This window comes from Phacochoerus africanus, chromosome 1 (genome assembly GCF_016906955.1).
Source record: "Phacochoerus africanus isolate WHEZ1 chromosome 1, ROS_Pafr_v1, whole genome shotgun sequence".
NCBI lineage: Eukaryota > Metazoa > Chordata > Mammalia > Artiodactyla > Suidae > Phacochoerus > Phacochoerus africanus.
In genome coordinates this window covers 203096977-203120891 of record NC_062544.1, presented here as the reverse complement: position 1 = coordinate 203120891, position 23915 = coordinate 203096977, and the positions used below count along the sequence as shown (strand labels likewise).

Sequence of the window (23915 nt, the reverse complement as noted above, 5' to 3'; positions counted from 1 at the left end):
AGACCTGGTCTACACATGCCTCACTATGGGGTGTTGAGAGATCAAAGGCCTGCATGCAAACTAACAGCCCCTCTCGCCTTTAAGTTCTGCCTGTGCTGTGTGCTTCTTGCTTGTTGCTTGCCATCTTCAACACAGACACAGTGAGTAACATCTGCTCTAAGAAATTCCACAGTGAGTAACATCTGCTTTAAGAGGTCTCAAAGCTTACAAGGCTATCCCGAGAAACGGTTGAATCTTTGACAGCCAGAATTTAAAAAAAGAAAAAAAATATTTCTCCACTCTCTTTCTCAATGCACAGCCCTATAAACAACCAAAGATTGTTTCTCTTATTACGTATCTGTGTATATTTAAGCTTCTATTAAAGAAAGCAATGTGGATGTTAATAAAACCCCAAGCTGGTAGAAAACCTAAATTTAAGTATGTCAATTGTCTGAGTGACTGAATAGATCATTTTATTGCATTGTGACTATCTTACCATCTGCCAGCTGAAGATATAATCTCTGGCTTTCCCTATTTCATGAGGATGATGTGAAAAGAAATGAGATAGCCGATGCAGATTTCTTTGCTTTTTGGAGCAATATAGATCTCATAATTTATATTCTAAAAACCAATCAAGCAATGAAAACCACATTGTTTGATAAGGATTCAAAGTCTTGACAAAGCCCAGAATATATATGTATACCAAAGTAGATAAACGTACATGAACACACACACATAGCTCAGATCAACAGATCAATCAATCAGTCTCTGCAGGCTCTCAGAACTAAGCAGCTGGTGTTCTGGTATTAGTACACAAACACCCTGACATATCTCTCTGTATGTGTACATACATACTTTTCCTTTTTTTCCTTTTCAGGTATGACAATACCAAAATAATCTAGGAAAAACCTGACTCCCCAGAACCAGCATTTTTTAAACAAGCCTCAGGGATAAAGCCGTGCGCTGGACAGTTTTTCCTTCTTCGCATCATCTCAGGGAAGCAGGAGCTAGACAAGGAAAGCTCTGTTGCCTCACCCTACATTCAGTCTCTGTCCACATGTTGGCATGAGCCCTTCATACCAAAATACATGCCAACAGCGGCTAGAACAACGGCCTTGAATGCGCTCTCTCCCTCATGGAAATGTAAATGAAGCTGGAAAGAGCTTGGTGATGACGAATGTAAGGCTTCACTTTCAAGATCTTTTAGAACTCTTTTTCAAATCTTTTCAGCTTGATTGATATTTTTAAATGCCTCAAGTTCCTTTATTTACATCTCTACCTTATTTCATAAACAAAGACAAGTGTAGCAAAATAACCCAAAACACATGAAAATGCTTCCACAGCTTATTGGGCAGTTTTTAAGTTGAAGAACACTGTTAGCACAGAACTCAGATACCAGAGAAGCCAAACAGACAGACCATTTCAAGAAGCTATTAACTGTGCTGAATGCTACTGAGGACCAATAATATGAGAAGGGCCCATGGTTGGTTATTCAAATATGATTACCATGATTATCCTAAAATGAATTCATGTGTATTTTCACTTTATATATTTCAATATCTCCCTAAAGCTCATATATTACTTAGTCTCCTCTATTTCAAAGTGACCTTATCTGACAACAAACCAGTTTGAGATTTTCAAATAAACTGTAGGATGTATAGTATAGGGTCAAGGCTCCCAAGACAAAGGGGCTGGGTACCTATTGTGATTCAATTTAACAGCTGTATGATATTAGGAAAGTTACTCAACCTCTCTGTTTATACTTGTAAATATCTGCAGAATGGGGATAAATAATAGTAATACTCAAGTTCGTTATAGAGATTAAATGAGACCCTACCAAGCACAAAGCAAATATTAAATACTAACCATAATCATGAACATCTGTGTTGCAAGTGCTAAATTTTATTCTCAGTTCGAAGCTCCCAGATGTAGATTTAATATATATTCCCTAAGATAAATACTGTATACAATATAAATCCATGTATTTTTAAAAAATTCCTTCGACAAATACCAAAATCAAGGGCACTAAACTGGATGCTGGAAATGCAGTGGTGAAAAATAATCAGACAGTCTCTGAACTCATCTGAGTCCTTAGACTTACAAAGTCTAGTTGGGGAAGAGTGACACTGAATGAGTAATCTAAGCACACAGGATTTTCCCAAAAAATGAATCTGACTGAATCTGGGAGTCAGAGGAAGTGATGTTTAAACTGGCACCTGAAAATAAATAGGAGCTAAAAAAAAAAAATGGGAAAGTACTTTTTTAATGCATAGAGAACACCACAGGTAAGGGCTCCAAGTTCAGAGAGAACATGGATCTCAAGGAACTGAAAAGATTTCTATAGAACTGCAGGGATTCAGAGACTTAAGGGGAGACAGGCAGGGATATATCTTTCAGAGCCTTTAGGACAATGAGAAGCCTTTAAAATATTTTAAAATCCTGAGAGTCTCATGTCTAGACTTAATATACATTTCTCTCTGGCAGCTGTGTGGAAGAGAGACTAAAGTGCAATGAGAATATGTACAGAAAGATCAAGGCAGAGGCTGCGGTAACACATCAAGAGAAGATGATGGTGGGAGTTCCCACCTGGCTCAGCTGAAACAAATCTGACTAGTAATCATGAGTTGCCGTTTCCACCCCTGAGCTCTCTCAGTGGGTTAAGGATCCGGCATTGCTGTGACCTGTGGTAGCTCAGATCTGATATTGGTGTGGCTGTGGTGTAGGCCTGTGGCAACAGCTCCAATTCGACCCCTACCCTGGGAACCTCCATATGCCATGGGTGTGGTCCTAAAAAGAAAAAAAAAAAAGAGAGAGAGAGAAGATGATGGTGATGTGGAGCAGGACAGTGGTAAAATAGATGGCAGGATGTAAACAGACTGGAGAAACAGTCAAGAGGCAGAAAAGAGGAATGAATGAAAGACAAGAATCCAAAGGATAGGCTGAAGCCAAAGGACAGGAGAGAAGCCAAAGAACAGTTTCCAGAGTTGTCAACCGTGTTAAATGCTACTGAGGACCAATAAGACGAGGAATAAAAGGGCCCACTGAATTCATAGGTATGGAATGTGAGGGAGGTGAGGAAACAGAAATGGCGTGTAAGGCGTGGCTCTGTTAAGACTGTACAAATGAGGTGTAAGGCCATGGGAGATGGCACGGAAGAAAGAAGGGATTTGTTTGTTGTTTGACTTTGTCTGGCGGAAGGCAAAGACTTGGCCCAAAGAAAAGATGTATGAGACAGAGAAAGAACACTGTAATTCCTTTTAACCCTACAAGCTATTATACAAGCAAAATATAATTATAGGTTCAAATCTTTTCTTAGATAAATAAGACCACAGCCTGTAAAAAACATCATGAGACCCAAAAGTTATCTTCTGTATTTAGGACAGAGGAAAATACTGATTGATCTTTGGAGGAAAGCAGAAATACCTAATGGCATTATTATCTACCTTTAAGGGAAAGTTGAGGCTCCACCTCAAAGGAAAAGATCAAAATTGAGACAGCAGACACGAGTGCCACCTGCTGGTAAAATATAAATGTTCAGTATTTTGACTGAGATAAATTGGTCTTAAGAATTTCAACTAATTGTTGGAGGTTACCTGTTTCCAATGAGAGTTTCTTGATGATGATACATAATTCTCAGATCCTCCCACTCAGCAAAACGTAGCCTTTTAAAAACATTCCTGGTTAGTTGGTCACCATCCTTTCACTTCAACATATTCAGTAGTAGGAAGCACACAAGTCCAAGAACTGTTACATCCTCATTAGGTCATTTTAAACTGAAATAGATCTCCTGATTTCTACCCACTTATACTAGCCTTCCCTCTGCTACACTACAGTAAATCCCATGAGACAGTCCTTCACCATTTGAAGGTAACACGTCTTCACTTAATTTCTCCTCAGATTAAATAACCCCAATATTTTTTTAAAACTGTTGTTTTGAAAACCTCCCACTGGTCAGTTTGCCCAGAGTCCACAAAATATTTTAGAGTTTTTATTTTCAACAGGAGCCCAGTGGTACTATCACTTTTCTTTCTCTAGGCCTTATTAACACATTGTCGGAGTTCCCGTCGTGGTGCAGTGGTTAACGAATCCGACTAGGAACCACGAGGTTGCAGGTTTGATCCCTGGCCTTGCTCAGTGGGTTAAGGATCCGGCGTTGCCATGAGCTGTGGTGTAGGTTGCAGATGCGCTTGGATCTGGCATTGCTATAGCTGTGGCATAGGCAGTGGCTACAGCTCTGATTAGACCCCTAGCCTGGGAACTTCCATGTGCCACGGGTGCAGCCCTAGAAAGCCAAAAAGCCACTGTCAAGATCATTTTGGACCCTGATTCTTGGTGCCACTTAAATTCGACAAGCCACTCAATTAATCTTCATCCAAATCAATGATACAAACTTGATATGAAAGAGCTCTAGAAAGTAATTAATACTAAGCCACTAAGATTACTCTTTGGGTAGGGATGTTCATCTAACTGCAAATCCATTTCCTATTTACTCAACTATTTCAGCAATGAGGATAATGGAAAACTTACACAAATGCTTTAACAAAATCAAGATGCCATGTAATAAGCACTGCATGAATACACTGTCCTCACGTCTTTCAAAAATGCAGTGTATGAGTTTAACAAGGTTGTTTTTAGGTGAATTCATGGAAAATGTTCACAAACCACACTGGGGTTACCAATAGATAGTTTCCTAGGTCCACTCGTTTTAAAAAATTACACTTTAAGAGTTAACCTACTTATTTTATGATTATTTATGATTAAACACTCAAAAGAACAGATTTGTGGCCATTTGTGATTGTATTTCACTCATCCTAACAGGCTGAAGATCACATTTTCCAAAGAAAATAGTCTTTCCGAGTGAAATAAACTGTGTCTCCTCTGCTCAGGTATCCATGCTTAATTGAGTTTGCCTTATTTGAAAACTGACCCAAAGTTTACTTAAAAATTACTAATGATGACTCAGATCATTCAAGTGGCCATCCTGAGTTATAATTCCACTGGGTGTTGAGGTTTGAATGATCATAATCAAACTATATACAACATAAGCTGGGCTTCAGCTTTTTTCTTTAATATATTTATCTGGACTTTTGCATTGTAAAGACCATTCACTGTGCACATGAAAATGGAAGCAAAATAAGAAATACTGCTCTATAACAGAGAGTAGCAATCCAGATGTAGACTCTAAAGCCCAAGTGCCTCAATTCTAACCCCAGCTTTGTCGTTTACTAGGTGACATTCAACAGGTGATTTTGGTCTCACTTATAAATGTGAAAAATGATAGTACCTCCCTTACAGAGGTATAAGAATTAAATGAGTTAAAACTCGTAAAGGGTTTGTAACAGTGCCTGCCACAAAATAAGCACTAAGCAGTTTAGATGTTTGCTGTAACTATCATTCTTGATATATTCTTGATATAATACAATGGTTAGCCAAGAGCAGGACTTTGAAGTCAGAAAAACCTGGATTGGAGTTCTAGCCCCAATCTTTATGGGCAATATATTACCTTGGCAAGTCACTTAACCTCTCTCAGCCTAAATTTCCTCATCTATAAAATGAGAATAAAAACATAATCTACTTCACGAGGTTGTTGCAAGAATTAAACAAGAATGGATGTCGCACCCTTCACACAGTGCTTGGCATGTAGTATATATATATATTCAGTGAATCTTTGTCAGAATCCCTCTTTTGTACCCCTCAGCATTTTGGGAAGCACAATCTAGACTGTACCAGTCTCCTTTCTGACAATCATAAATTCTCCACACTTTTGGCAAATATCTTTGGTTATCTGCCTCTCTCCAACTTTGGTAGCTGTTCTATGTTTTGTAGACAAATACTTCTCTTAACATTGCTCCTCATTTCTGTTCTCTTTTAAGTGTCTGTGATAATTACATCAAAATTTAAGGATCTCCTGTTCTTTAGGAACCCATTTGTATTTTAGAGCCTACAACCATGAGATTATGCCCACATTTTTCTCCTGAAATAACTGTTTTCTAAAATACAGGATTCACACCAAGTGTATTTTTCACCACTATTACAATCTCTAAAATAAAGTGATAATTTTCTATAAAGAGTCTACCCCTTCTATGTCCCAAATCACTGGTAAAAAGTGGTTAGAATGGAGGAATCAGGCTCCCTGACTTCAGACTATACTACAAAGCTACAGTCATCAAAACAGGAGCATACTGGCACAAAAACAGAAATAGAGATCAATGGAACAGGATAGAAAGCTCAGAAATAAACCCACACTTATAAGGTCAATTAATCTAGGACAAAGGAGGCAAAAATATACAATGGAGAAAAGCCAGTCTCTTCAATTAGTGGTGTTGGGAAAACTGGATAGCTACCTGCAAAAGAATGAAATCAGAACATTTTCTAACACCATATACAAAAATAAACTCAAAATGGATTAAAGACCTAAATTTAAGACTGAATACTGTAAAACTAGAGAAAAACACAGGCAGAACACTTTTTAAGATAAACTGCAGCAATATCTTTTTGGATCACCTCCCGGAATAATGGACATAAGACCAAAAATAAACGAGTTCCCTGGGGGCTCAGTAGGTTAAGGATCTTGATGCAGCTTCAGTTGCTGCTATGGTGAGGGTTTCATCCCTGGCCTAGGAACTTCTGCATGCTGCGGAGATGTGGCCCACCCCTCCCCTCAAAAAACCCCAAAATAAACAAATGGGACCTAATTAAACTTTAGAGCTTTTGCACAGCAAAAGAAACTATAAATAAAACAAAAAGACAATATATAGAATGAGAGAAAATATTTGCAAACAATGCAACTGACAAGGGATTAATCTCCAAAATATACAAATACATCATACAGCTTTATAACAAAAAAATCAAACAACCCAATCAAAAAAAAAAAAAAAATTGGGGAGTTCCCGTTGTGGCAAATCCAACTAGGAACCATGAGGTTGCAGGTTTGATCCCTGGCCTTGCTCAGTGGGTTCAGGATCTGGCGTTGCCATGAGCTGTGGTGTAGGTAGCAGACGTGGCTCAGATCCCACGTTGCTATAGCTCTGGCATAGGCTAGCGATTACAGCTCCAATTTGACTCCCAGCCTGGGAACCTCCATATGCCGCAGGAGCAGCCCTAGAAAAGGCAAAAAGACCACAAAAAAAAAAGAGAAAGAAAAGAAAAGAAAAAATTGGGCAGATATAAATAGATATTTTTCCAAAGAAGCATACAGACGGCCAAAGACACATGAAAAGATGATCAACATCTCTACTTATCAGAGAAATCAAAACTACAGTGAGGCATCACTTCATACCATTCAGGGTGGCCATCATCAAAAAGTCCGCCAACAGTGAATGCTAGAGAGGGTATGGAGAAAAGGGAGCCCTCCTACATTGTTGGTGGGAAGGTAAATTACGGCAGCTACTATGGAGAACAGTATGGAGTTTCTGTAAAAAAGAAAACTAAAAACAGAGTTACCATATAATCCTGCAATCCCACTCCTGGGCATATCTCCAGAGAAAATCATAATTTGAAAAGATACATGCACCCCAATGTTCATGGCAACAGTATTTACAATAGTTGAGACATGGAAGCAAGCTAAATGTCCATCAACAGAGGAATGGATAAGGAAGATGTGGTACATATATGCAATGGAATATTACTCAGCCATAAAAAGGAATGAAATAATGGCATTTGCAGCAACATGGACGGACCTAGAGATTATCATACTAAGTGAAATAAGCCAGACAGAAAGACCAAATATCACATGATATCACTTATACGTGGAATCTAAAAAAATAATACAAGGAGTTTCTGTCATGGCTCAGTGGTTAATGAATCCACCTAGGAACAATGAGGTTGCGGGTTCAATCCCTGGCCTCGCTCAGTGGGTTAAGGATCCGGGGTTGCCGTGAGCTGTTGTGTAGGTTGCAGACGTGGCTCAGATCCCGCATTGCTGTGCCTGTGGTGTAGGCTGGCAGTTACAGCTCCAATTAGACCCCTAGCCTGGGAACTTCCATATGCTGCGGGTGCAGCCCTAGAAAAGACAAAAAAATAAAAAATAAAGAGCTCTATTAAAGAATATCATTTTTGGAGTTCCCGTCGTGGCTCAGTGGTTAACGAATCCGACTAGGAACCATGAGGTTGCGGGTTCGATCCCTGGCCTTGCTCAGTGGGTTAAGGATCCGGCGTTGCCATGAGCTGTGGTGTGGGTCGCAGACGTGGCTTGGATCCCGCATTGCTGTGGCTCTGGTGTAGGCCAGTGGCTACAGCTCCTATTAGACCCCTAGCCTGGGAACCTCCATATGCCGTGGGAGTGGCCCAAGAAATGGCAAAAAGACAAAAAAAAAAAAAGAGAGAGAGAATATCATTTTTTAGAAAAAAATAAATTCAGAACAATGATTCCCACCATTGTTTCCTTTATCTTCTATGAGACTAAATCATTAATAACTCAAGTGTTATCAGACGCTCTTTTAACAGAAGGAAATTTCCAACAAATATCTAGATGGTTAAAGAACACATTACTACTATAGTCTATTTCTCAGTAAATTTTACAATCTGTTTTAGAAACTATCATCTGTAGTCCCTGTCATGCTGAGATGCTTCCGTATTTCTCCAGAGCATCACTTTTGTTCATTTCTTCTTCCATAGCTCTCTACCATGTTCTTCCCCAGTAAGGTGGTCTCCATATCGTGTGGGCACGCACACAAACACACACACCCCTCGCTAGCCCCTCCTACCACTCCTTATGGGATGTCTCTTTTCAACAAAGGACACCTTCCAACAGCCAGAGTTCTTACATAAGTAACATTCTAACACATCTTGGTAGTAGACATCTTCTCGTTACTAAGTTTCTTTTTCTATATATTCTTCATTGATCTAAAAAAAATCATTTATATACAAGGTACCATTCTGAAACAGTTCTGTCCCCAAATGCTTTCTTTTTGCCATATGTTTTCCTCCTCAGTTGTCTCTTTTTATAATTTTATATAGGCTTCTTTCTCTTCTCTACTGACAAATTTAATGAGCCTCTAGCCAAACGGCAATAAAAGTTACTCTGCCAGAAGCCCACTACTGTGGCATTAAAGAGAACAGTTCAGGAAACCAAATTCTGCTCTGATACCCTCCAACTGTTAATTGTCATATCCATCCTTGTCTTCCAAGGTTAAGAGCATCAAATGGAGATATAAAAATTTACGAGCTGCGTCTGCTCCTCAGAACTCCAATACCCAAGATTTCTTCTAAATATTTCCATTAATATACGGAAGAAAAGTTATCTGGACTAGACCGTCAACTTTAAGAGAGTAAGAACCATGCATCTTTTACACACTCCTTACTGCCCAGTGCCTATACATACCAGAGCAGAGGTTGAACACTTTGGCCTATGGACCAAGTCCTGTGTACCACCTATTTTTGAATGGCTCACAGCTAAGAACAGTTTTTACATTTTTAAAGAATTGTTTAAAAACAAACAAAAAAACACAAAGAAGAATAAGTGATGGAGACCATATGAGCCCCACAAAGCCTAAATTTTACCATCTGGTCCTTTAAGAAAATGTTTACTGACCCCTGTATCAGACTCTCCAAAGGAGAGGCATGGGGGAGAGGACAGACCCCTTGGAATGGAGAAGAAACAGATTTGCAACAAATATTATTTGGAGATCACTGCAAATGGTAAAACTTTAATAATAAATACTGTGAAGGTTTTTAAATCATTCCTTGACTTCCATTTTCACTAAGTTTCAAAGAGAAACTAAAGGTCTTTCCTTAATATATTGAAGAGATCCATACTGTCTTTTGAAATTTAGCTATTCTTGACTCACAGGTGATCCTAAGAAGAATTAAATTTAAACGTTGGCAGTACACTTCTTCTCCAACTAGCCTAGTTACTGTAAAGTGTTAGTCATAAGTAAGGTGTAAAGGTGTCAGTTCACAGGTATGTACCCTCATACATACGTTCTTTCATTCCATCCAGCACCAAGAATCTAAGTGCTAACATCCATAACATTGTACTCCTCTGTTCCCATGTGTCCGTATACCAGTTACTTCAAAATTTAATCATTTAGGGAATTCTCATCATGGCTCAGTGGAAACCAATCCAACTAGTATCCCATGAGGATGCGGGTTCGATCCCTGGCCTTGCTCAGTGGGTTAAGGATCAGGCATTGCTGTAACCTGTGGCATAGGTCACAGACACAGCTCAGATCCCACATTGCTGTAGCTGCGGTGCAGGCCGGCAGCTGTAGCTCCAATTTGACCCCTAGGCTGAGAACTTCCATATGCTGCAGGTGTGGCCCTAAAAAGCAAAAAAAAAAAAAAAAAAATTAATGATTTAGAACGCTCCACAAATCCTGAAATAAAGCTGTGAATACTGAAAAATGTTTAACCAAAACATGAAAGTCTCATTCCCAAGTAATATCAAAGAGCAGTACTAGACCTATTCATAGCAATGTCTATTAGAACAACTTGCAAAGGTGTACCTGAAAATGCTGCTCCATCACTTGGATTTTTCCCTGGTCTGGGCACTTTTTTAAGGCTCGATCTGCATAATGGAATAGGATTTCTACCATCTGTAAGGAAAAGAGCCTTATATAGAAATTAAAATATATCTCCAAAGTTTTCTAATACTTAATACATGTAATCTTCTTAAGTAATACACAATCAGGTTTCGATTTCCTATTAAAAATATAATTAAAGTTTTTAGTGGCTCATTTCTCAATTTTTTTTAACCCTAGGCTAATTTCTCTAAGCCTCAGAGCTAGTACCAATTCACTAATCTTTCCTAACAAATAGTTCCAGGTTCCAGATCTCATTAGTATATATGTTGCTCAGGAAATAAAAAGTTGAAGTTGAGCTCTTCAGTTATCCTCTGCATTGGTCTTTCTCTAAAGAACACAGATAGCCAATTCTTTTTATTAGATACAAAGAAAAATCATAAGTCTAAGGAATGACCAATTCTGTGCATGTTTTCTAATCTGTAGTATAATTTTCACCAAAGCACTTGCACAATAAAAATGTGGAGGAATTAAATATTAACATTAGCCATATTAATGCTAGTTAATAATAACAATAATAATAATAATAATAATAATAATAATAAACAGCAGCCCTCTCTGCTACCTCAGGCAACACAAACACTTGCACATGTAGTATTTCTCATAATTACTAATCAGTTTATAAAGACTAACAAATGTCAACTCTCTACAGGCTATGATGAAGTTCAGAAATAATCCAGATGCCTGGGTTTTCCTCCCTGCTGTCTTTTGGCTATTTTACTACGTATCATTTTCAAGAGAGTGAGCAAGGGGGAAAAAAAAGATGATGAGGAATTTTAAAAGTACTCAAGATAACACCAAGGAATTATAATCTGACTTGTTTTTTTATACACTCTCTCCTTGACTGTAGACATTTCTCTAATCATGCTCAAAAATTATTAGCAAATCCCAAAGGCAAATCTGTACTGTACCCCAGTAAAGACACAATTAAAATACTCACCCGATCTGCAACAATAGCCTTTCGCTTAGTAGCATCCCCTGATAATCCTGAAGAGAAGCAAAATCCAGCATAAATTCAAAGTTAATCCACATCTTCAGAAGTGAAACTGCTCTGGTCTTCTACTTATAACCTATGCTAACATCAGATATAACAATATTCCGTAACACATCCCATCTATTGGACCAGACAGCAAGTCAGTATACTTCCCTTTTGTTTAACAGTAAATTTTCCTTATGAAATCAACTTTAAAAGAGACATTTAATATTCTATCTCCTTTTCTTGTCATTAACCTTTTTTACTGGAAGTCTGTAAGGTTTTATTTTTTATTTTTTTGTAAGTCTATAAGGTTTGACATTTTGCTTATAAAACATCTGAACACTAAGTGTTCTATGAGTGATTAGTATTATTCATTGTCTCTGCTCTAGAAAAACAACATCTATTGTATCAGTGTTCTATTAACTTACCCACTACTGCTTTTGCTTTTCCTTCATGGAAAGACCATGCAAGAGCCAAGGCTTCTGTGAGACAGTCTTGTTTCAGGAGGTGATCCACTCTCTAAAATGAATAGAGGAGAGAAGCCAGACCCCTTCGATTGAACACTCACCAGTCAAAATTCCTATTCTACTTAATATCTTTCCAGAAGTTGCTGCCTTGTAGCTAAAATTACTCCAATGACCATGTGAATGAATTATCTTATTTCCAAGAAAACAACCTCCTAAAGCACTGGATAGTATAGTGACTGTAAAGGCTAATATAAGCAGCCATAAAGCCTAAATATGAAAAGAGGAAAACAGGAGGATTGTCACTGGAGCAGAAATGCCTAATTGTTTATCACAACATCCACTCATTCCCTCCTCCTTAGGAACAAATCCCAAGTTTATTTGAGCTAGCAATAAACCAGCTTTAGGACATTTCTAAGACTCCTCGTAGTCACCTGGGGCCATGTGATGAAGTTCTGGGCCATGATAAGTGGAAGTGCTATCTGGACATTTCTGGGATGTTACCTTAAAAAGCCAGCCTTCTCTTCTCATTTCTCCTTCCTGGAATGTGGACTTAACAGCCTGAGTTCCAGAAAGTCATATGAACAAAAGATGACCTTAAACTAGAATCCACACACAAGGATGGTGGAATAGGGCAGTGTGCCAAAGGCCATGGAGCTGCCATACTAGCCACAGACTGCCCATCTCCAGATTGCTTTCACATAAGAGAGAAATCGTTTACACCGTTGCTATTTTGAATTTTCTGATATAGGCACCCAAACCTTATCTTGATTCATAGTTTTATCAAATCAAGCATATAAAATTTACAATGGTTTTGCTATATACACTGCTGAAATTAAAAGAGCACAAGTCCAAATAATCTTTTTCTATAAGGTCAAAACAAAAAACGTTAAGATGCTCTCAATTCAATAGTGCTAATATATAAAATTACACTGGACTCACCTCTCTCCAGCTCCTCAGCATCATCACATAAACAGACTGGAAAACAAAGAGAAGGAAATTCAAATGATCACTTTTAACAGACTTGTCTGAGAAACACATTTGTCTAGAGCTACAGCTCATTTTACAACACTTTAAGTAAAAACATTTCACACTACAGTTAGAAGCATTTACTGAAGCGTCTTCAAGGACCCACATTAAAGAGTAAATCAAACATTTAAAGGTCAGTAAGTCTACAAACCAAGAAGCAGCTAATTCCACAGACAAGGGAGAAGGAAAGTCAATCTCTCAACTTATTTCTCCATGTTAAGTTTCAAAAAAAAAAAAAAAAAAAAGCCAAAGGAACAAACTGATACACAAAAAAGTTTCTAAAGTTTCTATTCTAAGTCAAATGTCTCAGTACATTTTAATGTGTCCTTAGCTGATCTAAGCTAAAGGACATCTTAATTACATGACAAATACACATTATAACTTCTTGGTCATAAAAACATAAATGTGAAGGATGATTATGAAAGTATACCTCTGACTAAAGAAAATAAGCATCCTATTACCCAGAACCTAAACAGAAGTAAAAAAATATGTCTAAACGTAGAGAAGATAAATTCATTAGTTGTACAGCACAGGGAACTATATTCAACACTTTATTAAAACCTATAATAAAATGAAGGGGTAATCTCTTTTCTTTTTTTTTTTTTTTTTGCTTTTTTAGGGCCGCTCCCGCAGCATATGGAGGTTCCCAGGCTAGGGGTAGAATTGGAGCTAAAGCTGCTGGCCTATGCCACAGCCAAAGCAATGCCAGATCTGAGCCACATCTGCAACCTACACCACAGGTCACGGCAATGCCAGATCCTTAACCCACTGAGGGAGTCCAGGGCTCGAACCCACAACCTCATGGCTCGAGGTTGGATTCGTTTCCACTGTGCCACAACGGGAACTCCATGAAGGGGCAATCTTAAAAAAAAAAAATAAGTTAAATATCCCAACCATCTAATCCCTAAAAGTTTTAGATTACTGCTGATCAATATTCACTTTGTCATGGACTGTCCTCTTTACCACCAACCTCCTTTAGCCCAAACTATCCTCACACAAACGAATGCCAAGTCAGTGGAAGAACTTACTTTTGTCCCCAAATAAAAGATCTGACCACCATAGCTACTTATGGATTGATAGCAAGCCTTCTCACCAACCAAAGCCTATAAAAAAAAAAAAATTAGAGTAAAAATTACATGCATTAGAAGTCTCAAGTTTTAAAGCATATGAGTTACAGAGACAACATGGTTTCATTCTATAAGTGAGTTGGGAAAAAAATGTCAGTCAAGTGCCAGTCTGTAAGTGGAAGTGGCAGAAAAGACAAAGTACACAAAGTAATTCTCTGCTTATATATGCTTTTTTTTATTTTTCAGAGTAATGAGGGAAAGGGAGGAACATGCCAACTTCTAAATCTAAAGGAAAAGTACTGCAACCTACACTACTGGACAACAGATAGTCACTGCTCATGGCAAAGAATAGGGCTAATTGAAAATAGTACCTCCACATTCTTTGAAACAAATACCAACAAAAAACAAAAGGAAACAGGAAGACAAAGAAGCATAATATATGAGAGTCAGCAGAGCCCAGCAAAATAGAAACAAAACCTAATATCTGATAAATCTAGGTTGCAAATTTTGGCTCTGTCACCTGCTGGGTGTGACCTTTTTAACAAGTTTTGAACTTCCAACATTATGTTTTTCTATCTTTGAAAATCACTGAGTTTCAGGGAGGCTTAAATATATTAACATTTATAATTCTCCTCAAATAGCTAAGTGGTCAATAACTGATAACTAGTAACATTTCAACTTCTTACTATGAAAATTTAAAAATAGATACAAAGGTAGAATAAAATAATTAGCCCAATGTATCCATTAATCAGCTTCATTAAACATCACCAATCTCATTTCATCTATATCCTAGTGACTCCCTTATAACACAGTATAATTTTGAAGTGAATCTCAGACTCTAGAAATTTCATTTACAAAAATTCAGTATATGCACAGTAAATAAGAGTCTTTTTTTTTTTTTTTGTCTTTTTGCCTTTTCTAGGGCCGCTTCCACGGCATATGGAGATTCCCAGGTTAGGGGTCGAATCGGAACTGTAGCCACCAGCCTACGCCAGAGCTACAGCAACACGGGATCTGAGCTGCATCTGCAACCTACACCACAGCTCACGGCAACGCCGGATCCTTAACCCACTGAGCAAGAGCAGGGACCAAACCCGCAACCTCATGGTTCCTAGTCGGATTGGTTAACCACTGCGCCACGACGGGAACTCCAAGAGTCTCTTTAACATAACCACACAATTTCCTTGACATGATGGAAACGCAGAAGAAGTTCCCTTCTATTCCTAGTTTGCTAAGAGTTTTATCAGGAATGATACTGAATTTTGTCAAATACTTTTCCTACCTCTTCTGAGATGCTACTATGACCTTTCTTTTACAATCAACTAATATGGTGAATTACATTGACTTCTGAATGCTAAATCAGCCCTGCAAGACTTGGATAAACATCATTTGATCATGATTACTCTTTTTATATGCTGCTGGTTTCTACGCTAGTATTTTTTAAAGGTTTCTGCTTCACAGCCATAGCAACACCAGATCCGTGCCACATCTATGACCTATGCTGCATCTTGCAGCAACTCTGCATTCTTAACCCACTGAGTGAGGCCAGGGATCGAACCTGTATTCTCACAGAGTCAAAGTCAGGTCTTTAACCTGCTGAGCCACAAATGGAACTCCTATGCATGGTTTCTTTACTTGTGTTTGGGTTCACTGACCTTCTTGAAATTGTGTGTTTATAGTTTTGGAAAGGTTTTGACCATTATTTCTTCTAATTTTTTTCTCTCCTCTCCAGAGATTTCAACTACACATACAGTAGCCTACTTGGGGATCAGAGGTCACTAACAATATTTTAAAAAAAAAAAATTTTTTTTGTTTGTTTCATTTTGGATAGATTCTATTGCTCTATCTTCAAGTTCATGAATTTTTTTTTTTTTTGCAATGTCTACTCTCTGTTAATCTCATCCAATGTATTTTTCTTTTTTCTTTTTTCTTTTTTTTTTGTCTTTTCTAGGGCCTCACCTGTAGCATATGGAGGTTCCCAGGCTAGGGGTCCAATCCGAGCTGTATCCACCGGCCTATGCCACAGTCACAGCAACATCAGATCCGAGCCTTTCTGTGACCTACACCGCAGCTCACAGCAATGCCGGATCCTTAACCCACTGAGCATGGCCAGGGATCAAACCTGCAATCTCATGGTTCCTAGTCAGATTTGTTAACCACTGAGCCATGACGGGAACCTCTGCATTTTTCATCTCAAGCACTATAGCTTTTATCTCTAGAAGTTAAATTTGCATCTTTTTTAGTATCTCCAAGTCTCTACTTAAATTTTTGGCCATATGGACTACAATTACAATAATTGTTATGTCCATGGTCTGCTAATTGTAACATCTGTTTCAGATCTAAGTCAGTTTTGACTGATTTTTCACCTCATTATAAGTTGTGTTTTTCTTCTCAGCATGCCTAGGAATCTAGGAATGGCAGACATTGTGAATTTTACCTTGTTGGGTCCTGGAAATTTCTGTACTCCTATTAAGACTCTTGTGCTTTGTTTTAGAAGGCAAAGTTACTTGGAAACAATTTGATCCTTTCTGGTCTTGTTCTTAAGATCTGTTAGTGGGGACTAGGGCAGTATTTACTCTAGTTCCACTTGTACCCCACTGCTACAGCAAGATGTCCCTGAGTACTCTTCCCAGTGCCCAGTGAATCATGAAGTTTCCCATCTGGCTGGTGTAAACAAGCCGGTGTGAGCACTGGATACAGTTCCTTCTAAATCGCCCAAATATTTCTTGCCCTGGCCTGGGGTGGTTTCCTCACAAGGATCTTCTGCTCAGAAGTCTGCTGAACACCCCAGGAGGACCCTTTATACAGCACTCTCCTCTCCAGTACACTGCTCCAGAAACTCCACCCACCCTTGTCTTCCTGCGGTGTCAATTCTTACTCATCTCATGGAGTCCTTCAGGCTCTGGGTGAGCTCCTCCACCCTGAGCCACAGCCTGGAAACTCTCTCAAGGCTAGAAGCTGGTACCATCATGGGTCTCAGGTCATTTGTTTCCCATTTGGTCAGGGATTGCTGTCCTTTGTGGGATAATAATTCTACTCTCTGAATTTCTAACATCTCAGGGATATTTGAGTTATGGCTAGGTATTATGCTATAGACACTCATTAAATATGACCATTATTACCATTTTTTCAAGAAATCACCCAGAGAAGCCTCACAAGAGCCTAAATTTCCCACTTAAAGATCACCAGTTAAGGAGACATGAGATCATGATTCAACGGAATTGAACTGTAAATAATCTGTATATATTGCTAAAGGCCATTATTGTTGTTGCTTAAAATTTTATTGCAGTAAAATTAATGCTGAGACCATAACTTGAGTACCTTCCTTCTCTGCAGACTCCTACATTTCCTGTATTTCCTATTCCTAAAGAATCTTCTTTCTTTCTCTCAAAGCTATCATTGTGTTTTAATGGCCACAGCCTCCATTACTACTCAAGCTTTTACCAATCACCCAAATATTTCCAAAGCCTTTTAGGCTACCATCTCTCTATTCGTTTATTCCTTAAATCTGTCAGGCTTCATGCCATCTTATTAAACTTCCTAAAATATCTTGCTTTTAAATTTCTTTCTCATGAACATTCAGTTTCATTTCATTATTTTAGTATAAAAGTTAAAATTCTTTGGTATTAAATTAGTCACATTCCTAGAAAGAAGATAACAGGAATCATTGCCTTAGCTCACATTCTGAATACTTACAAACACACTCACATCTACTACAACTTGGTAGGTTTTAAAGCAACACCTCAAATCATAAAGATAACACTTCAGAGTAAAACAGCAAAATACCGAGGGTATCAGGGCAATACTAAAATAATGGCTTATGCTTACCAGGGCCTGGCTCACATTTCCTCCAGTGGCCAGTGATTTAAAATGGCTGCTATTATAGACCAACTGAACTTCTGAGATCTCCACTGTTTCCAATTCCTCTTGAGTTTGCCTGTCAATCACATGCAATTTCTCTACACTGTCCAAGAGCACAATTGTGCGTGAATTTATCCACTGTAATTCAAGCACATAACACAGAAGTGAGGCCCATCCCACACCATCATCCAGGACAGAAAGCTTGGCCACTTGGTTAAATGACACTGAAAACTTTATCTACTTAACTAACAACTTGATGACAACATAATCACAGCAAGAACTACTCAGTGACCGCCTGGAGAACAGCAGGTACACAGCATGGTACTGAGCTTTGATGGTGTAGAAGAAGGTTAATGAAAGGCTCTATCTAATAGTTATTATGGGAGGTATTGTTTTTTATCAAATGTTTCAAAAGATACATCGACACAATGACTTAAGCAAGGTGACTAATTTTAAATGTCTAATGTTTCTGACATTGATCAAACAAAAGGGCAAATAAAATCTCATAAACCTAGATGGTCAAAGAATGATTGTTAAAGTGACACGTATTTTAAAATAGAAGTTATTTAAAATACCTATTTCCTTCAAAACATACCTACAAATTATGGCAGAGTTCTTTGCTCTATTTTCCTATATATTCTGAACATTCTTTAATAAGTACTATTATAATTTTTAAAGCAGTAACTTAATAATAATGTTAAAATCTTCTGAAGAATGCCATTTTGATAAATTACTTGTGTTAGATATAAGGTTTCTTATTTTTTTTAAAATTTTTTGAAAAAAAATCACAATCTCTCCCCAAGAAATAAATAAAGTCTTAAAATCTGCTCAGTAAGAATTCTAAATTAGCCAGAACAAAGTGCTTCCCCTCTCTCTCTGGTATTCACTTTGGTTTATTTATATGATCTGTCTCCATGTTATCACAAATTATTTGCATAATAACAAACCAAAGACAATCAAGTTGAAAATTGATCAATTTTCTTTTAACTTTGCTGAATCTATACGTTATCATTGTGTGGTGGCTGCTATGAGGGAAGGGTCTAGTTTGGTTGGGTTTTCCAAAATAAAATTTTCTCACAGAAAACAGAGTTTAACACTCCAATTATTTACAAAGAGCTTTTATTGGGTGCTGCCTTGATTACTTTACTTTGAGAAATAATGTATCACTTAGGAAAGACACATTATTTAGCCTTTTACAAACTTAGTGCTACTTTTTAGATGCTTTCCAAGGTCATCTGGTTAAAAGAGAAAGAATGACAAAAAGGATAGCAGCTTTAGCAATTATTCTGAGGATGAGACCCTCACAATTTTAAGTGTTGACATGTTGCAAAAACAAGCCTTTAAAGGTAATTTACAAAGTGACCCAGTTAGCCATTACATCAGTTATATCCTGGGTAAGCTACAGGGCAAATATCAGGAGAATGGTTACTAGTGGCTGAGAAAATTTTTCCAACAGCAGAATCACATGCAGATTTTTTAAGTGCTGTATCCCAAACCTTTTAAATGGAAGTGACTATGATGAATTCTAGAAAACTGTGTTAAGATGGTTCAACAAGGGCTTCGGGTGATGACAAAAACACTGATGTCTTATATGCATGAGAATAGAGGATAGGTGGAACAAAATTATTTCATGAAATGTGTGTGGAAAAAAGTATTTCTAAATCAAAAGTCTGAGAATAAAAGGCAATATGCAACTAAATTATTAAATCATCTGTTACAAAAACTGATACAAAAGGAAAATAATCTGTTTTTTAAATCAAAAGTTGCTCAGGACTGAGATGCATGAGAGAGTGAGAACTCTGCAAAGTTTTTAGCCACAGGAAAAGAACAGCTCCTGGACCAATTAGGACAGACTCTGAAGTACAAAAATGTGTGGGGTTTTTTGGTTTGTTTGTTTGTTTGTTTGTTTTTTGTCTTTTTGTTGTTGTTGTTGTTGCTATTTCTTGGGCCGCTCCCGCGGCATATGGAGGTTCCCAGGCTAGGGGTTGAATCGGAGCTGTAGCCGCCGGCCTACGCCAGAGCCACAGCAACGCGGGATCCGAGCTGCGTCTGCGACCTACACCACAGCTCACAGCAACGCCGGATCATTAACCCACTGAGCAAGGGCAGGGACCGAACCCGCAACCTCATGGTTCCTAGTCGGATTCGTTAACCACTGCGCCATGACGGGAACTCCCAAAAATGTGTTTAAAAAGAAAACCTGGCAATGATCCTGAAGAAATGATCTCCTCCTTGAGCTAATCAGGACATGAAAGAAAATTTTACTGATCCTGCCAGTGTTCAGCAGGACATGAAGCTGAGAGACAACGAAAATAATGTGGCATCACACCAAACTCAGACTTTACTCAACACAAGCAGGACTTCACTCTGTCCATATTTTATATAATCTTAAAGGTCAGAGTTTATGGCAGAAATCCTGGCAGCCTAAATATCCCATGGACTCCAAACAATTACCTAAAATAAATGTGGATATTTTATTTCAATAATACTCACAGTAAAGTTGATGAGGTCATAGTATAGGTGAAGATGCTTTTGCTTAGTAACATGTATTGCTCCAGATTCATCTCTCTTAACCTGATAATGAAATAAAAACAACCTAAATTTCTGTCTATTGTTTGAGAAACATTTTTAGTCTCTCATCTAGTCAATCCATCTAGAAAACAATTTCCATCCAGAGCATGCTTAAAACAAAAATATAGATAATTAAAGAAACTATTACACAAGTGAAAAAAAGCATTCACACCATGATTTATTCCAAAATACAAATCTGGTCAGTCATCTAGTTGTTAGTTTAGCTATAACCTCATTTTAATGCACTTCATTTTATTGTGCGTTTCAGACATTGCGTTTTTTACAAATCAAAAGTGTGGCAACCCTGTGTCAAACAAGTCCATCAACACCATTTTTCCAAGAACATTTGCTCAGTTTGTGTCTTTGGGTCACATTTTGTTAATTCTTGCAACAGCTCAAACTTTTTCATTATTATTTTATTTGTCATAGTGATCTATGATAAGTGATATTTGATGTTACTATATTGCAAATGTCTTGGCATTTTTTAGCAATGAAGTATTTTTTAATTAAGGTATGTACATTGTTTTGTTTTGTTTTTTTAAGAAATAATGCTATTGCACGCTTAAAAGACTACAGTATCATATAAACATAACTTTTATATGCACTGGGAAACCAAACAACTTATGCAACTCACTTTATTGCAATATTTGCTTTATTGCAGTGGTCTGAAATTGAACCCACAACATCCCCAGGGCAGACCTGTATTGGCAAATGCAGTAATGTAATATTCACACTGTCGTAATTCAGAACGACCTAACTTCATTACATCAGTGACTGTATTTAGCCAGTTAAATCATAAAATAGGATTGGTGACATGGTGTGAAAAAGTCAAACAAAAGTTCATTAAAAGGAAAAGAAAAAGAAAAAAAAAAAACCTGTTCCAGTGACAAAAAGCTAGACTTTTCTGAAGTATTACTATTATAGCTCTAACAGCCCAAAATTTCCCAAAAGAAACCTAAATGTCAATATTCTATTTATATATGCATACACACACACACACTATAATCTTCAAGCATCCTTATAATTTGCTCTCTCCACTTCTGCTGCCAGGTGACAGAACACTGAAGACGACAGAGACACAGCACAATGACCTGCCCTAAATTCATGACATTTTATCAACCTGGGTTTTCCTGTATACTCCACATAGCAGTGTTCTAGATGGCCTCCTTTCCCTTTAGGTCTCAATTTCTCTTTGTCTTCCAGTCCTACCACTTTTAGTACTGACTTCACCAGATATCTTGACAAACAACTCATACCATCTAATGTGTACGTCCAACTTCATTTCCTAAGTCACTTCCCCTTAAGAAAGGATATTCTAGTAAAAGGAACCTGGGACCTCTGTTTAAGAGTAAGTTCCACTATTACAGCTGAGTCACAAGGGCAAAAATTTATTCTTTCAGTTTCTGCATTTGTGAAATGAACGTAGGACAGCACCAAATTGTTTCATGTCTTGCATATGTTGAAAGTGTTTCATAAACAAAAAGATCAATGCCAACATTAACTACTTCAAGATTTGCCAAATTCCTTGCTAAAGAAAATTACTTCACCTGTCCATACTCTAAATCCTACTGTCTCCATCATTGTTTAATTATTCTCTCTCCCTTGCTAGCATATTCAATCACTACTTTGAAAGGGACTTTTCCCTCTTGCTATCAAACAGGTTTGACTTTTTCATCTTCAAAAAACAAAAATAAAAAACTCCCGTGATTCACTTCTTACAGCTAGTTAACCATTCTTTTTCCTCTTACAGCCAAATAATGTACTATGGTTATGTGAATTTGTTCCTTCTAAACACCCATTTCTTTAACAAGGCCCTATAATCTAACTTCCACCTCAATTCCACTGATAATTAGTCCTATGAAAAGTTTCTAAAGAACTACTTCTTGCATATCAAGTGGCCTTATCTTCAGTCTTCTTCCTTGATCTTTCTTTGGTATGGGTATTACCCTGGAATTGACAAAGCCCTGAAGCCTATCCTTCTTTGTCTTCTATGAGATGCCATACTGTCCTATTCCCCTCCCACCTCTATATGCCTTTAGAGGAACTTCTTTCCTACTGCCTATTCTTTTTCCTCTCCCTTGTGTGAGTGTCCCCCAAGGTTACATATGCTCTCACTTTTGATTTTCACAGCTTCAACTAGCTTCTCCATCCTGGAATTTTCATTTGCATCCCTGACCTGGACTGTCATCGACCCAGAGGACATTCCTCAATACAACACTTGAGTGTTTCATCTTCACTTCCAGCTCAACACATTCATTTCTTCCCTAACCCTAACCCTTTGAATATTTCATGCTACTACAATGCAAAGCCAAAAATGCATTGCTCTCTCTCTGTCCTTCAGTCCCCAGATCCAATAGGATGAGAAGCTCTGTCTTTCCTTCAAAATGCCACCCCCCCCCAACTCTCACTGCAACCAACCACCCTTGTCTAAAGGCCTCACACTTGCTTTACTATAAGGGTAAAACCTTCCATTTCCCTCCTACCTCTTGTAATCTCTTCTTTTTGCTGTTTCTACAGTGATTTTCATAAAACATCACTTTAATTAACTAAGAACCCATAATGGCTCCCCGTTACCAATCTAGGCCAATTATTATATAATCTAGATCAGAGGTCAGAAAACTTTTTCTGTAAAAGGCCATACAATAAGTATTTTAGGTTCTGTGGAGCATATATTCTCTGTCACAACTACTCAACTCTGCCACTGTAGTGTGAAAGCAGCCATAAATAATACATAAGCCAATGTGCATGTCTGTGTTCCAATAAAACTTTATTTACAAAAACAGCCAGCCAGATTTCGCCTATAGGTCATAGTTTGCCAACCCCTAATCCATATCCATGCCATGTATTCTTTATTTTCAACAAGTTTCTCCCTGTCATAAATTCTATAAACATTTACTAGGGACCTTCTATACACAAGCAGTATCCTAGTGGCTGGAATAGAGAAGTAGAGTTGGTTTTAGACTTACAGAGCTTTCAGTCTAGTGAGGAAGAAAAATATTAGATGAGTAATTTTTAAAGTGCTGAAAGTTATCAGAGGAGAAGGGCCTACCAGGGTCTGTAGCAGAAAACACTGACTGAGGTCAGGAGGTGGGGGAAGGCAATGCTAATCATGAGCCAGGATAACGTGGGGCCACACAGAGCCTTCCTGGCAAGATGTGTGAGTATATGTAAAAGCACTGAAGCCAAAGACTAGTCAGGAAGCTACACCAGAGCCTAGGCTGAAATGTCAGTGGTTTAGGCTAGGGAGGCAGCACTGGGGAGGACAAAAAGGGAGTAAATTCAGAGTCAATAGATGTGAGATGGAGCAGAAAGGAAGGGAAAGATGTAACTGAAAGGCAACTCCTAGATGACTGGCTGGAGAAACTAGATGGACAGTGATGCCTTGGCTTCAGTGAGCTAGGAAAGCCAAGGAGAGAGTACACAAGCACATTCTTACCTCTGTCACTTC

General features: G+C 38.0%; 1 protein-coding gene across 4 annotated transcripts in view; it reads right to left on the bottom strand.

Moving 5' to 3' along the window:
• Positions 1–23915, bottom strand: part of VPS8 (VPS8 subunit of CORVET complex) — a 254741-nt gene that overhangs the window by 189003 nt on the left and 41823 nt on the right. For all 4 annotated transcript variants that reach the window (XR_007135933.1, XM_047788199.1, XM_047788209.1 and 1 more), the window contains 7 exons: positions 20390–20470; positions 17864–18034; positions 13997–14071; positions 12882–12917; positions 11904–11994; positions 11440–11486; positions 10425–10514 (listed from right to left, as the gene is read on the bottom strand). Coding sequence is in view for 3 of the 4 variants with exons in the window: in XM_047788199.1 (XP_047644155.1) it covers positions 10425–10514; positions 11440–11486; positions 11904–11994; positions 12882–12917; positions 13997–14071; positions 17864–18034; positions 20390–20470 (591 nt within the window). In the remaining variant the exon portion in view is untranslated. The remainder of the gene's footprint in view (positions 1–10424; positions 10515–11439; positions 11487–11903; positions 11995–12881; positions 12918–13996; positions 14072–17863; positions 18035–20389; positions 20471–23915) is intronic.